Below are 12,571 nucleotides of genomic sequence, written 5' to 3'. Positions count from 1 at the left end.
TGTTGCTGAAGAGTCTTATCATGGACAGAACGGCCTGGCTGTGATGCTGCTTACCTGGCCCGGAGATAGTTCTGTGGGAGAGGGCTGTGTCAGCTTTTATACTGCTCTGTGTATGGTTAGGGTGAGCAGGACCTCCACATTCAGTCAAGAAAAATGTAAATGGACATATCTTGCATGTTAAAGTCTCTTGAAGTGCTTAAAAAAAGAGAGCAAAAGTGCCCTTTTGTAGAACAAAACACATTAGCTGAGTTTACTGAGGAACATAACCATTTTGATAACAATATTTTAACATTTTATTAATGAACTGTAGGGCTGCAGTCAAAACTCAGAAGGCCAACATTCTTTAAAGCATTTCCGAACTGCACAAGCAGAACCTCACTGCATTGTAATCAACCTCAGCACATGGATCGTATGGTAAGTTAATATGTATTTGGAGCGGGAGGGCTGTGTGTGTTGGAGCAAAGATATGCATTTGTAAGTTTAGTAGTATGTACATGTAATTACATGTAAACAATTACAGGGTGTGTTTTTTTGTTATTTAGCTATGAATTAAAGATGCAAAACAGCATCATAGAAGTAATTCTTCTTGGAGTTGTAGTAGCGTGGAAATATATCACCACTGATGTCGCCTCCTGTTTTTTGCCATGAGACAGCTGTGCCATCCAAGCCCAGTTGCATGGTTGTGGTGGGGGTGGAAATGGGGAAGCAGGGAGTCCCTTCCATCTTCCGCATATCCGTGCATGACTTCTTGTGAAGCAGCACCAGAGCAATGTGACTGCACTGTTTGTATTTAAGAGGAATTTTTTTACTTTCTAGGCATAGATTACAATTCATCTGCAGAAGTTCTTCTGGCACTAATGCAACTTCAGCCAATCCATGTGATTGAGAGCCAGACTAGATATGACATGGCAGATCTATGCTCAGATCTTTTTTTCTTATAAACAGCAGCTGGGGCAGGGGCATTTTAACCCTTTCTTCTTGTGCCTTTCCCCCCGGAAATTCTCCTCCTCCCAAGCTGCTATCAAATGTGAAAATAGCTTTAGGGGTAGGGGAGGGATTTAATGTGAATGAACAGCACAGGGGGGAGAGAGTTAAAAACAAAACAAAAACCTTTCTCCAGAGCTAAGGGCCTGATCCAAATTGCCCCTCCCCCATTGCTGCTTTTAACCAAAGGAGAAGTTTGGGAGATCTGATCAAGACTCTGTCATGCCATGTCTAATTTGGCCCTGAAATGCCCATTGTTAACCACAGTTTATCATTATGTGCAAATATGAGCAATACATCTGAAGTTACATTAGTGTAAGAAAAATATTTTAACATTTTTTTTTAGTTTTAAAAAGTGCAGGCAAAATGGGAACTGAAGTGTTTGAATTTCTAAACATTAATCACTTAAGATAACATAACTTGTTTATAGCAGTTGTTAATATGTGGTTCACAGAACAGCAGTGCTTGTGCAGTCACTTGAGCTGAGGAACTGCAATGCTTTTGGACAGTATACAGAGTCATAAGAATTTACTCATTATCTTGAGGTTAGTTGTTACAGTATTTAAATTCTTATTCTAGGTGTTACGAATGTAATGAAGAGTTGTCAACACACTGCAACAAGAAGGCTTTGGCACAGATAGTTGACTTCCTCCAAAGACATGTTACTAGAAATGAATCAAGTAAGTTACTTCAAAAAATTTACATGGGTCTGAAGTTGATATACCCCTATTTAAATATGTCAGAAGTATGAGATCCAGGGGCACAGAAGGCCCTTTAGGAGTCCCCATTGTCCTAATAGGTTTATTTGTATGCTGCTTTTCCATGGTGAAACCATGCTCAAAGTGGCTTGCAGCAACTTCAGAGAAATGTACATAATAAAATATCACAGCAGCGTTGCAACCAAACTCCAAACAAATGACTGAACTATCTTTACGGCTAAGAGGCAGATACCCTTAGTAGAGAAAAGGGGTTGATTCACTCACAACTTGCTACTGAGTGCTACAGTGATCAACTTGTAAAAGATAGGCACCATGCCTTGATCCTACACTGACTGACCAGAAACCCTGATTTCTAGTTGCATGTCTGGGTTTGAGAGGTTACTCTGTAATGAAGGAAATGGCTTTAGCAGGACACGGGAGTATTATGTGAACATATTCCGTACTTCTTTTGTTGTCCTATTCATGCTATAAATAAGAACTGAACTTGCCAAAGCTTTCTGACTTCCCCTCCCACCTCTTACCTAATCAAGATATAATTGATAGTTTCATGTTGGATTCAGGTGGAATTGATTATTTTTTTGGTGAAAAACTATGGGTGTCACTGCTGGATGGGACAATTGGTCCCCTGAGCCATTTCAATTTGACATGTATGTCCTGTTTCTGAACATGGTCAGTCTGCATCTGGATGATCAAAAGTGGAAAATAGGAATTTGGGTGGGGCTGTAATGGGGTAATGGGGGGGAGGGGTTCAGACCAATTAGTCATCCATACTTCTTTTCCACCACCAGCCCTGCAAATTCTACCACCCCTGGACATTATATGCTCCTCCTTTCTGAGTCTTTTCCTCCAGTCAAGCTAAGATCCCACAATAAGTTTGATGGTGAAGATTGACTTAGCTGGGAAGGATAAAACTAGTTTTGGAAACAAAGGAATTTTGAGAGAGAAATAGCATCAGCACAACAGCTCAGAGTGTGCATCGTGTGTCCCATGTATGAGCCAGATGTTGGAATATTGGGATAAAAAGCTCATGTAGATTGGCCCTTGGTTAGCACGAAGACCCACTTGGGAAATGGAATCAATATTGGCATGTCTTTTAGCACACAGGGTCTCATGTACCATGCAAACAAGGACTCAAGGAATTGCAATTCCAGTTAAATATTCTGGGGTTGGTGATACAAGAAGAGCACAAAATCCATTTGGCATCTGATTAAAGGATCGTGCTCAGAACATTGAATTCAGTAAAGATGCTTATTGATGAATTAGTGTGTGATGGTTTTATGTTTGGTTTTGCTATATGTAAGCGGGTTTGAAGGAAACTGTTTGCCTAGGACTGTTGCCTGATTACAGAAATTTTACAGTACAATCTTATACATGGCTACTCAGAAGTAATTCTCTGGGACTTACTCCCTAGTAAGTGTGCATTGGATTGAAGCCTTATAGTGCAGTCCTTCTACATGTCTGCTCAGAAGTAAGTCCAATTGAGTTCAATGGGGCTTACTCCAAGAATTGCAGCCTTAGTCTATCAGTTGCATACATTTTAACTGACTGATTGCTTTTGAGTACATTTGTATGTGACAAACAATAGCTTTTTAGTAAAAGCATACTTTTCTTTTAAATGATGCATGTTATCTGTCATTGTAAGATTCATCTTAGAAGAGGCAGTTCCTTCTGTGTGTGCCAGAAGAGAGATTGCCTCTTCTAAGGTACACCTGCTGTCTGCAATTTAATTTAAAAAAACAAAACCAAGCTGCCTGATTGATCAGGCATCCCATTTTTAGACAATCAAGGGTTTTTTAGATAGAGGAATAGACTTATTTTTCCCATGTCTATGTGAAAATAGATACTTTGGATTACAACCAAAGGATGTTTGTTTCTGTTGAAACCATGGTAAACTCCAGTTGATTTTTAAAAATAGAGCTGGTTTGCACACGATATAGGGTTTAGCACAGGAGATATTGGGATACCCAAGGATACCAGCGCATAGAATGCTGTGCAAAACCAGCAGTGCAAACTGTTATTTGATGAGGATTTTAATTTGTGTATGGATCTATCAGCCCTTTGTTATTCCATTTTATATTCGTACAGTTTGTCATTTGTGAATTGCTCTTCCCCACTCCTTAGATGAAAAATTACTATCTTTGGTATACATGAGACATTGGTACCTTTTAAAAACAGTCTTGCGTTAAAATGGTGTGTGTGTGTGTTGGAAAATGGCTTGCCATTTGCGCAAATTGTTACGTGCAAGTCTTTCTAAAATACCAAATGCTCAACAAGAATATGAGATGTGGGGCATGGCATGTTTGTCCAGTTTCAATTTGATCGAGAAGGCTTTTGAAGAAAAGGCAAATATATTGGGGAAGGTAGCACAGATTTCCTAATGAATGCATTGAGAGAAAAACAGAACCAAAAGTGTGTGTCATTGGGATAGATGTGAAGGACTAGCACAGTAGCAGGATCCCTGCTTTTTCACTCAGCAGTTCATACAGATACAACTTCTAGCTGCAAAAATGTGCAAATTATGTTACTTCTACATGACTGACCTAGGGAATTACATTAAGCGATTGAGATGAGCCCAAGTGTGTGGTTCCCAAAAGAATGCTTGCAGCTGTGTGGATTTCACATCTGATCTTGTGATTTACCCTGCCCAGCAAAGTGTGTGCTTTTTCTCTCTCCCCCTGCTTTCCCCCCTTTTTAAAAGTAGTCTGTTTGGTTAACAGGTCATTTTTGGCACAATAGGAAGAATGAAGCAAGTGCTTTGTAAGGAATAAGCACCCAGCAGTTTCATGGAAAAGGCTAGCAGGCCATTATGTTGTATTTGCCAGGAAAGCAGGTGCATTATTGTCATGATGGCACACTTGTGCGTTTCACATGAACCTAATGAACATGTACACAAGAACCACACTGAGCTGCTACTGCTTTGAGATCTGTTTTCCACGACAGAAGGCAATTAGAAATGAGGGTGTGCTTGATCACTGGAAACAGCCCACATGGCTGATTTTCTCTATATCTTTTCTTTCAGCTAATGGGAGCAGGAAAGCCAGTTTTTGGTTGGGGGAGAGTTTCTGTAAAATTTGCAGTGCCACCTATAGTTTTGAGATTCCGAACACTGGCTTGTTTACTAATATATTGAACATTCCTATAACAGTTTGGCAAACTATTTTTAGTTAGGCTTATAGATATATTGTATATGTATATATAAGGTCTGGTTTTTTTAACAGTTATATTCCAGCAATAGTTGTATGCTATGCTGAAATTCATGTGGCTGTATATTTGTAGTTCCTTGGTTCTCTGTAGTTCTGAATTCCAAAAAACATAGTATAGCCAGCTCATTTGTTAACTTTTTCCTTTTGGAGAGAAGCAGACTAAAATTTGAGATGAATACATTCCAGGGAGAGTCTTAAACTGATAGCACCTTTGGATTGTGTAAAATCCATTCTGTCTGTGTTTTGTGGATTGTCGGGCACCGTTCGTTCTGTTGTCCACCCAGAGAAGTATTTATTTCCTTTTTCTGAATTTGTGCAAATCTGCATTTCCACAAATTCACACATGAAAAAAGGCACAAATTCCCCCCATATGTGCAAATTCCCCCCAAATGTGCATTTTCACGCTCTAGCCTATGGGAGAAATGCACATTTTTGGCCGTTTTTCTTTAAGTTTTGCATATTTTTCTACGATGAAATTTGTGCAAAATTCCCAAAGGTTATGACAGGGTAATGCCAAAGGACAGTACCAGCCCAAGATACTTTATTGCCTGAGGTGGAATTGGTGACCCTCCTGCAGAGTCAAGGTGCATAGTACCCAATGCCAGTGAAGTTATTTTGGCACCTGAGACAGAAAATTCCACAAGCATCTCTCCCCCTTTCTATTAATAAAATACAGCAATGATAAATGAAATAACTAATGATTTGCTGCCCATTCATAACACCCACAATCAGTTGTCTGAGGTGGCCATCTCACTCTGCCTAATGGTAGGGTTGGCTCTAGATATAGAGAGAACCCTACCGACTGCTGCTGTTTAATATCTGCATTCTGATGGGGCTTATGCATGTTTCATTGATTTGAGCAGCACCCATTTATTCTGTCTGAGCCCTGTGAATAAATGGCAGTTCGGATTCTTTGATGCAAGTTGTGTTATGGTAGTGAATGGGAAATTTGGCAAGTAAGTTTTAAAGTGATAATTTAAGAACAGAGCATTCATATGGTTTCCCCCTTTAAAGTTCAGATTTTTATACTTTTTACAGTACTGAAAAATGCTAGTTCAATTCTTTTCTTATTTTTCAAGTATAAAACAGGGATCCTAGCAATATATTTATAATGCAGCATAAGGGGAATTTACTTGAACTTAACCGTTCTTTTTACCATGTTGCTGAAGTACCAGAACGATACACAACAGAGAAGCCTTGACCTTGGAACATGTTCCATAGTCTCTCATACATTTTATTGTTTTCTTTAAAAAGAAAAAAAGGAGAACAAAAATACTCATCAGATGAAAGAAAAATGATTAAAAAAACACACTTTTGTACAATTTCTGTTTCAGCAACAATACAGGAAATGTGTGGACACACACAGAGACGCACACACACCTTATTAGAAATACAGTAAAAATGAATTGATGCAGAGCTCACTTGCATGTCTTGTATATCAGGTCAACACATCACGTCAGAATAGATACTTGTGGTAGATCAATTCAGCAACTCAACAAATCTTGTTCATCTCTCAACTTTAGAAGAATAAGACATGAGAAATGAAATGGAGGCTATAATCCTGTGCAAATTTACTTGGGAGTGGGACCACAAATAACCAGCAATTCACAACCCAACAACAAACCATGGGTTCTCTTCATGGGTTATCTGTGGTTAACAAACCATGGCTTATTATCGTAGCTGAGTTCAGACAACAGAACAACCCATGTTTCAGCAACAACCCACGGTTCAACAACAACACACGCTCAACCCATACTCATCCCTTGAGTGAGGGTTATAGTGTGTTGTGAACCCAGTCAGTGGCTTGGTTCAGACAACACGCTAACCCACACTCAGAGGTTGAGTGTGGGTTGTCATTGAACTGTGGGTTGTTGTTACAATGTGGGTCATCATGTTGTCTGAACCCAGCTGCTCTAACAAACCACAGTTTGTTAACCACGGATAACCCATGAAGAGAACGCATGGTTTGTTGTTGGGATGTGAACTGTTTGTTTGTGGTTAACAAACCCTGGTTTATTATCATGGCTAGATTCAGACAACACGATAACTCATAACAACAACCCACTGTTCAATGACAACCCATACTCAACTCCTGAGTGTGGGTTAGCGTGTTGAGTGAACCCAGTCAGTGAGACTTACTCCGAAGCAGGTTCTCTCTCTGCAGTTTTCCCCAATTCCCCCCTTGCAGCCTCCCCCCTTGCATCTTATTCTGAGGATCCCTGGGGGCTGCAGTGTGGAGAAGGGGCTGTGGAATTCCCTATGCACGAGCATCCTTGTGTGAATGCTACATTGGATATAACCCACTGTGAATTTTAAATAGCTATATAAAATCGGTCAAAGAAGAGAATAAAGAATCTTGGACGATACGGCATTAGCAGTTCACCAGAAGCCTAATTACTAATGAACTTGTAAATATTTCTCATGTCTATTAAAAGCAAAACTTTTTATGTGGAGACCAGCTAAGCAAAAACATAGATTTCATTTCTCAAGGCAGGTGAATTAACAGTCTGATCAATGAATGTTTACTCATAAGTAAGTCCCATTGCGTTTAATGGGGCTTACTCCCAACAGTAAGTATGCATAGAATTGTAGCTTTAATTAGCTGACCTCCATGCATTTCAGTTTAACTGACAGTGCAATTCTGTGTATGTTTACTCAGAAGTAAATCCCGCTGGGACGTATTCCCAGGAAAAACACATTTAGGACTGCAGTATGGGTTGTGGATTGGATTTAAAGAACTGGTAAGATATGTTTTTCTTAATATCCCAATCTCTTGATAACTCTTAAGCTAATATGCTATTCAGGTGCATAGTTATGGTTTTTTGGAGGTGGATGGGTGAGTAGGTTTTATTTTGTTTTATCTCCTTGGATGAGTCACATTTGAGACTCAGTGAACAGAACCTTGCTACTTGTGTGAAGCTGTCATTTAATCATGAAATGAAATGCTTTTATTGAGTTTGCCCTGCAGATATGGCCCTCTGTGGCAGTGCTGTCCATATTTGGTGGCTGTGCAAGGAGAGCCAGGTGGTGCTGCAAAGCGTAGCACAGTGAAGCGTGGACAGATCTAGGTTTGACATTTGTCATCCTGCACTGCTGAAGGGGAGAGAAAAATCTGCTTTTCCATATGCTTCTGCTCTAATTTTTGCCTGCAGTTTTGTCCAGATGGCCTTGTGAGCATTGTTTACTCGAAGATGTTGTCCCAGATGTTGTTGAATGCCAATGGATAAATGCAACAACTGTGGTAGGCCAGTATGCAAATTATGTACATAATTTTAGCTTTTTTAAAAAAAGTAACCTGTGTGTGTGTGTAAATGCCATCTAATTTAATTAGCTTTTTAAAGATGAGCACCAGTGTGGGATAGTGGATAGATGTTAGACAGGCACAACCTAGGTTCAAATCCTTCTCAGTCCATAATACTCCTTGGGTAACATTGGGTGAGTTTTTCTTTCAGCCTAACCTTATCTCACAGAAACCCAACCCATGTTTGCCACCTTGAGTTCCTGAAATAAAACTTTAATTAATAATAAATGTTGGAAGCATCACTCTCTCCTCATTGCCAGCTTAATGCTCTGTGTATCCTATAAGTTAGGGGTGGGAAGAAAGTAGATCTCCAAATATTTTGAATGTCAGCTTCCAGCATTCCTAACCATTGGCTATGCTGGCAGGGGTTTGTGGGATTTGAAGTCCAAAATATCTGGAGATCTATCTTCTGCGCACCGCTGCTTTAAGTCTTATGCCAATGGAGATGTTGCAGATTTACATTCTAAATGCCATTTTTATAGGCAACCTATTTGGAAAAATGCATGCTTCAGGTTGCTGATCTTGTTATTCACTGAGTTCTGTTCTGATGGAAACAAAACTTAGGGTGCAGTCCATTAGGAGGGCACTGCTGCTTTGCAGGGGCAGCCCTACCATTAGCAGATTGAGGCATCTGCCTCATGCAGAGGATGCTGTGTGCATGTGCGTGCAGGGGAGAGCAGCAGCAGTGTATTGTACGACAGAGCTGTTTGTGCTGTGTGGCCTGCCCTAAGCTATCCTGCTTCCCTCAGGTGGTAGAGCATGTAGTCCCTAAGTCAATGTTGAAGTCAGATTCAACTGCCAGTTCAGTCAGCTTCTGTATGAAAAAGTTATGTGGGAGGAGGGGGGAAATCCTCTTGTCTTTTGCCCCAGTCAACAAAATGTCTTGGGACAGCCCTATTGCCATGCCGTCTTCATTCATTTCAAAGGAGCTGCTTGCAACTCTTTTGTGAATCCCATTGCAAAGAATGGTAGTCATGCAACAGCGGTTGATGTGCTTATACACGTTATCTTTATGATATATACATATACATAGAGACTAGTTCAGTAAGTGGAAAACAGATGAAGCAGCTGCTGAATCTCTTGGCATGTCTTGTTTGGTTTTCACTGGCTCACATTAGTGGACTAGGAAAGTTCTATAGGAACTCTATCATTATGAACATGAAGAAATGGGGGTGGGTTCAAAAATAGAATTGCAAACCCAGGCAAAATTTCAAATAATGTGTCTTGACTGGAAGGCAAATTGTGCCAACGATCTGATGTCAGATATAATAGGTATTTTAAATCATATTTGTTTTCTTTCTATCAAAATTTGATTATAGTTCTCCCCCACTCCCCCTCCTTCTCCCCATTTTTCAAAAGAGGATGTAAGTATCTAAGGGTAATGTGTAGAGAAATCTTTCGGCATGAGCATTCCATTAATGTAAATAGGTCTGTTTAGTTATTTCTCAAGAACACTTAATGAGTCCTCAGTATGTAACTCATTAGGACAATATATGAATTCGTATGTCAAAATGTAGATTGCAGCACTGCAACTCTTAGTATCCATTAAGTCCATAACTTGTTCACATTGACATGCATTGTTAATCAATACTTGAAATGCTGCAGATGTCAGTAATGTTCATATTTAGTATAGCAACCATGACAATATGAAAGTTGCTAGTAGAAATCCAGGCTAAATAGTGTGTCTCAAGCCTTTTCATTACCTCCAGGCTACAAGTTAATGGCTGTCTAACTTCACTACCCCGTATCTATTTAAACCATAAGGCAAATAGGCAAATACAAGGACGTTGCACTGGTAGCGCGTTGTATTACAATGTATTAAATATATTTGGTTTTTAAGGTTTAAAGCAAATAGTCTCTTATGCATCTAGCTCCAGATTAACAGATCCACTGCCCAATAGCACACTGCGGACAGAGAAAAATACAAGTATATCATAGGGCACAACATGATACCCATCCAGCTGTTGAAGATGTGCTACAAACTAACTCGAACTCTTGCTCAATTGGTGGGCAAGAAACTAAGGCTGCAATCTTATATGCACTTACCTCGGAGTAAGTCTAATTGAACTTAATAGGAGTGACTTCCAGTAGACATGCTTAAATGATTGTGTTGCATGGTTCTGATTGCTGCCTTCACTGGAATGCTATCTTATAAATTTGATTTTCTAGAACGTGGGATATACTCTTCAGTTCAAAACTTACCTAAAAGGCCTTTCAGGCTATATTGTCCATATTACTTAGTGTAGTAGTCATTTGGGGGGCAGGAACGGAAGAAGAAAAGACATACCCAGGGATAACATCTAGAAGAAGAGGCACAAGTCTCTTGGGTGTATTAAGGAAAATACAGAAGTTTGGATTCAGACTTTTAACTGAACTTAGTTTCCAATTAAATTAAATTAAATTAGTGGGACCTAAGTCATGCCCCATTAATTTCAATGAGAACTAAGTGCAAGTAACTCAGTCTGGATCCAACCCAGAATATTCAAGTTTATTTCAGAAAGTAAATATGTATTAATTTATTAATTACGTTTTTATACCGCCCAATAGCCGAAGCTCTCTGGGTGGTTTGCAAAAATTAACTTGGGTCAGTTGCTTGGAAGGCAGCTATGCTCACCACTATACCACCAATGAACTCTGCATTCATTTCTTACAGATAACAACAAATAAGGGTTCCTGTATTTAAAGATGTTGAAAATGCGGGTTGTGTTTCCTATAATTGAATTGTTGGAGTAGCACAAAACAAGTGTTTAGGACACAATGGGCAGTATCCAATAGTGCCGGTGCACCTCCACTCATTCCGTTGCATCCACAGGACTGACCACTAGTGCAGCAGGAACTAGCGCTTCCTAAAGCAACCCCAGAAATGAATGGAAGCAATTGTTTCCAGAAGAGGACAGGTCAGTGGACCTGTCCTCTTCTGTGAACTCTGCTGACCTGCCTCATTTCAGAAACAAGTGTTTCTGATTGCTTCTTGAACAGCTAGCTTCCTGTTGCGCTAGGGATAGGTCCTGCTAGTGCACAGGCAGCATTGGATACTGCCCAGTGTAGACTTTGAATTTGCATGGTGGAAAATTGGCACATAGAAAATAGTTCATTTTTTTTTACCTACGAAGTTGTGATAAGTTAGCTGAAGCTGAGCTCCCTTTCCTGGATAATAGGTTTTCTGTCTCAAATAACTTTAGTTGTAGTAATAACATGTGGCTTATTTTTGCCCTTTAAATCAATGGCCATAGATATATCTATATATGCCACCCATGGTTTTTTGGGCCAGTTGCTATACACATCTTGACAATAGGAGCCATGTACATAGTACATGATGTGGTGTACTTTGGAGAAGAACCTGAATCATCTCAAGACACAGAAATTGGCCTGTATGGTACAGCCAAAGTCATGGTACAGTTTTTGGATTTTTCTAGCCCCCCCAATCATAAGACTTGCTAACATCTAGAAGTGCTATAACCCTCATGAAAGCAGATAGAACTTGAAAATGTGTGGCTGGTGTGAGGTGAAGGCTCAGAGCCACTTGAAATGGGACATTGTTTCTATACCATTATAGGCTGGGACTAAAGAGCTACTTAGGCTTATTGAAGGTGCTCCTGCTAGCCTAGCCAAAATTTTGTGGGATGGTTGAAGCCATGCTATATCTCAGATTGCTTTGAAATATCATTTTAAATTGCCTGTTAAAGAAAAAGAAGTCTAAAGTTTCTTTGAACTTGAAGTCCTTTGGATCCTGGCCATTGTTTCCACATGAAGTAGATCATGAACATGATGTATGGGCCATAATATGTGATGACTACATGTGTGTATTCTTGACATAGAAAGGTTTGCTAGTCAATTTCTGAAAACTTGCTGTATTTTCATATTAGCCATTTGCAAACTCATAGAAGAGCATGTCCCAAGATCTTAGGAATATGGTGTCATTCTAAGCTGGCGTTCTCCATTGAGACTATGTATAATCTTCTTTATGTTGTCTTTTATACTGGGTTCAAACTTAAGTATAAATGTTTGAGCCACAGTTGATGCTGCTAATGTTTTGTTTCCATTAAAGGTTCATCATCAAAAATTATATGGCTTCATGAAGAAAACAATGAAGCAAGTGACATATTAAAGGAGAAAGGCATCAGTTCCAGTTGGGCATCCGTTCCAGTTAAAGGCATTAATAATTTAGGAAACACATGCTTCTTTAATGCTGTCTTGCAGGTAAGGCTACAGGTGTCTTTCCCTGCCCTGAAACAGAGCTATTGAAAATACAAGGGGTTATATTCAATGTTAGTCCAACTTAAGTCCCATTCATTTTGATGGGTCTTCTCTAAGTAAGACCAACCTTGATGCAACCCAAAGAAATAAGGTTGACCATTGCACTC

General features: G+C 39.6%; 1 protein-coding gene across 8 annotated transcripts in view; it reads left to right on the top strand.

The window, feature by feature from the left end:
• The window catches only part of USP45 (ubiquitin specific peptidase 45), an 81,040-nt gene that overhangs the window by 9,690 nt on the left and 58,779 nt on the right, over window positions 1-12,571 (top strand). For 7 of the 8 annotated variants that reach the window (XR_014786634.1, XR_014786635.1, XM_084827168.1 and 4 more), the window contains exons 4-6: window positions 311-414; window positions 1,564-1,664; window positions 12,256-12,407. Coding sequence is in view for 6 of the 8 variants with exons in the window: in XM_084827168.1 (XP_084683294.1) it covers window positions 311-414; window positions 1,564-1,664; window positions 12,256-12,407 (357 nt within the window). In the remaining 2 variants the exon portion in view is untranslated. Of the gene's footprint in view, window positions 1-310; window positions 415-1,563; window positions 1,665-8,036; window positions 8,148-12,255; window positions 12,408-12,571 lie in introns of those variants that run through there. The other variant, XM_084827173.1, reaches the window with a different exon arrangement.

The sequence above is a fragment of the Heloderma suspectum genome, chromosome 1, assembly GCF_057233095.1.
Source record: "Heloderma suspectum isolate Gila_16-S chromosome 1, 16-S_ref, whole genome shotgun sequence".
Lineage (NCBI taxonomy): Eukaryota > Metazoa > Chordata > Lepidosauria > Squamata > Helodermatidae > Heloderma > Heloderma suspectum.
The sequence above is the reverse complement of the archived record's forward strand: the minus strand, read 5'-3'. Positions and strand labels throughout refer to the sequence as shown.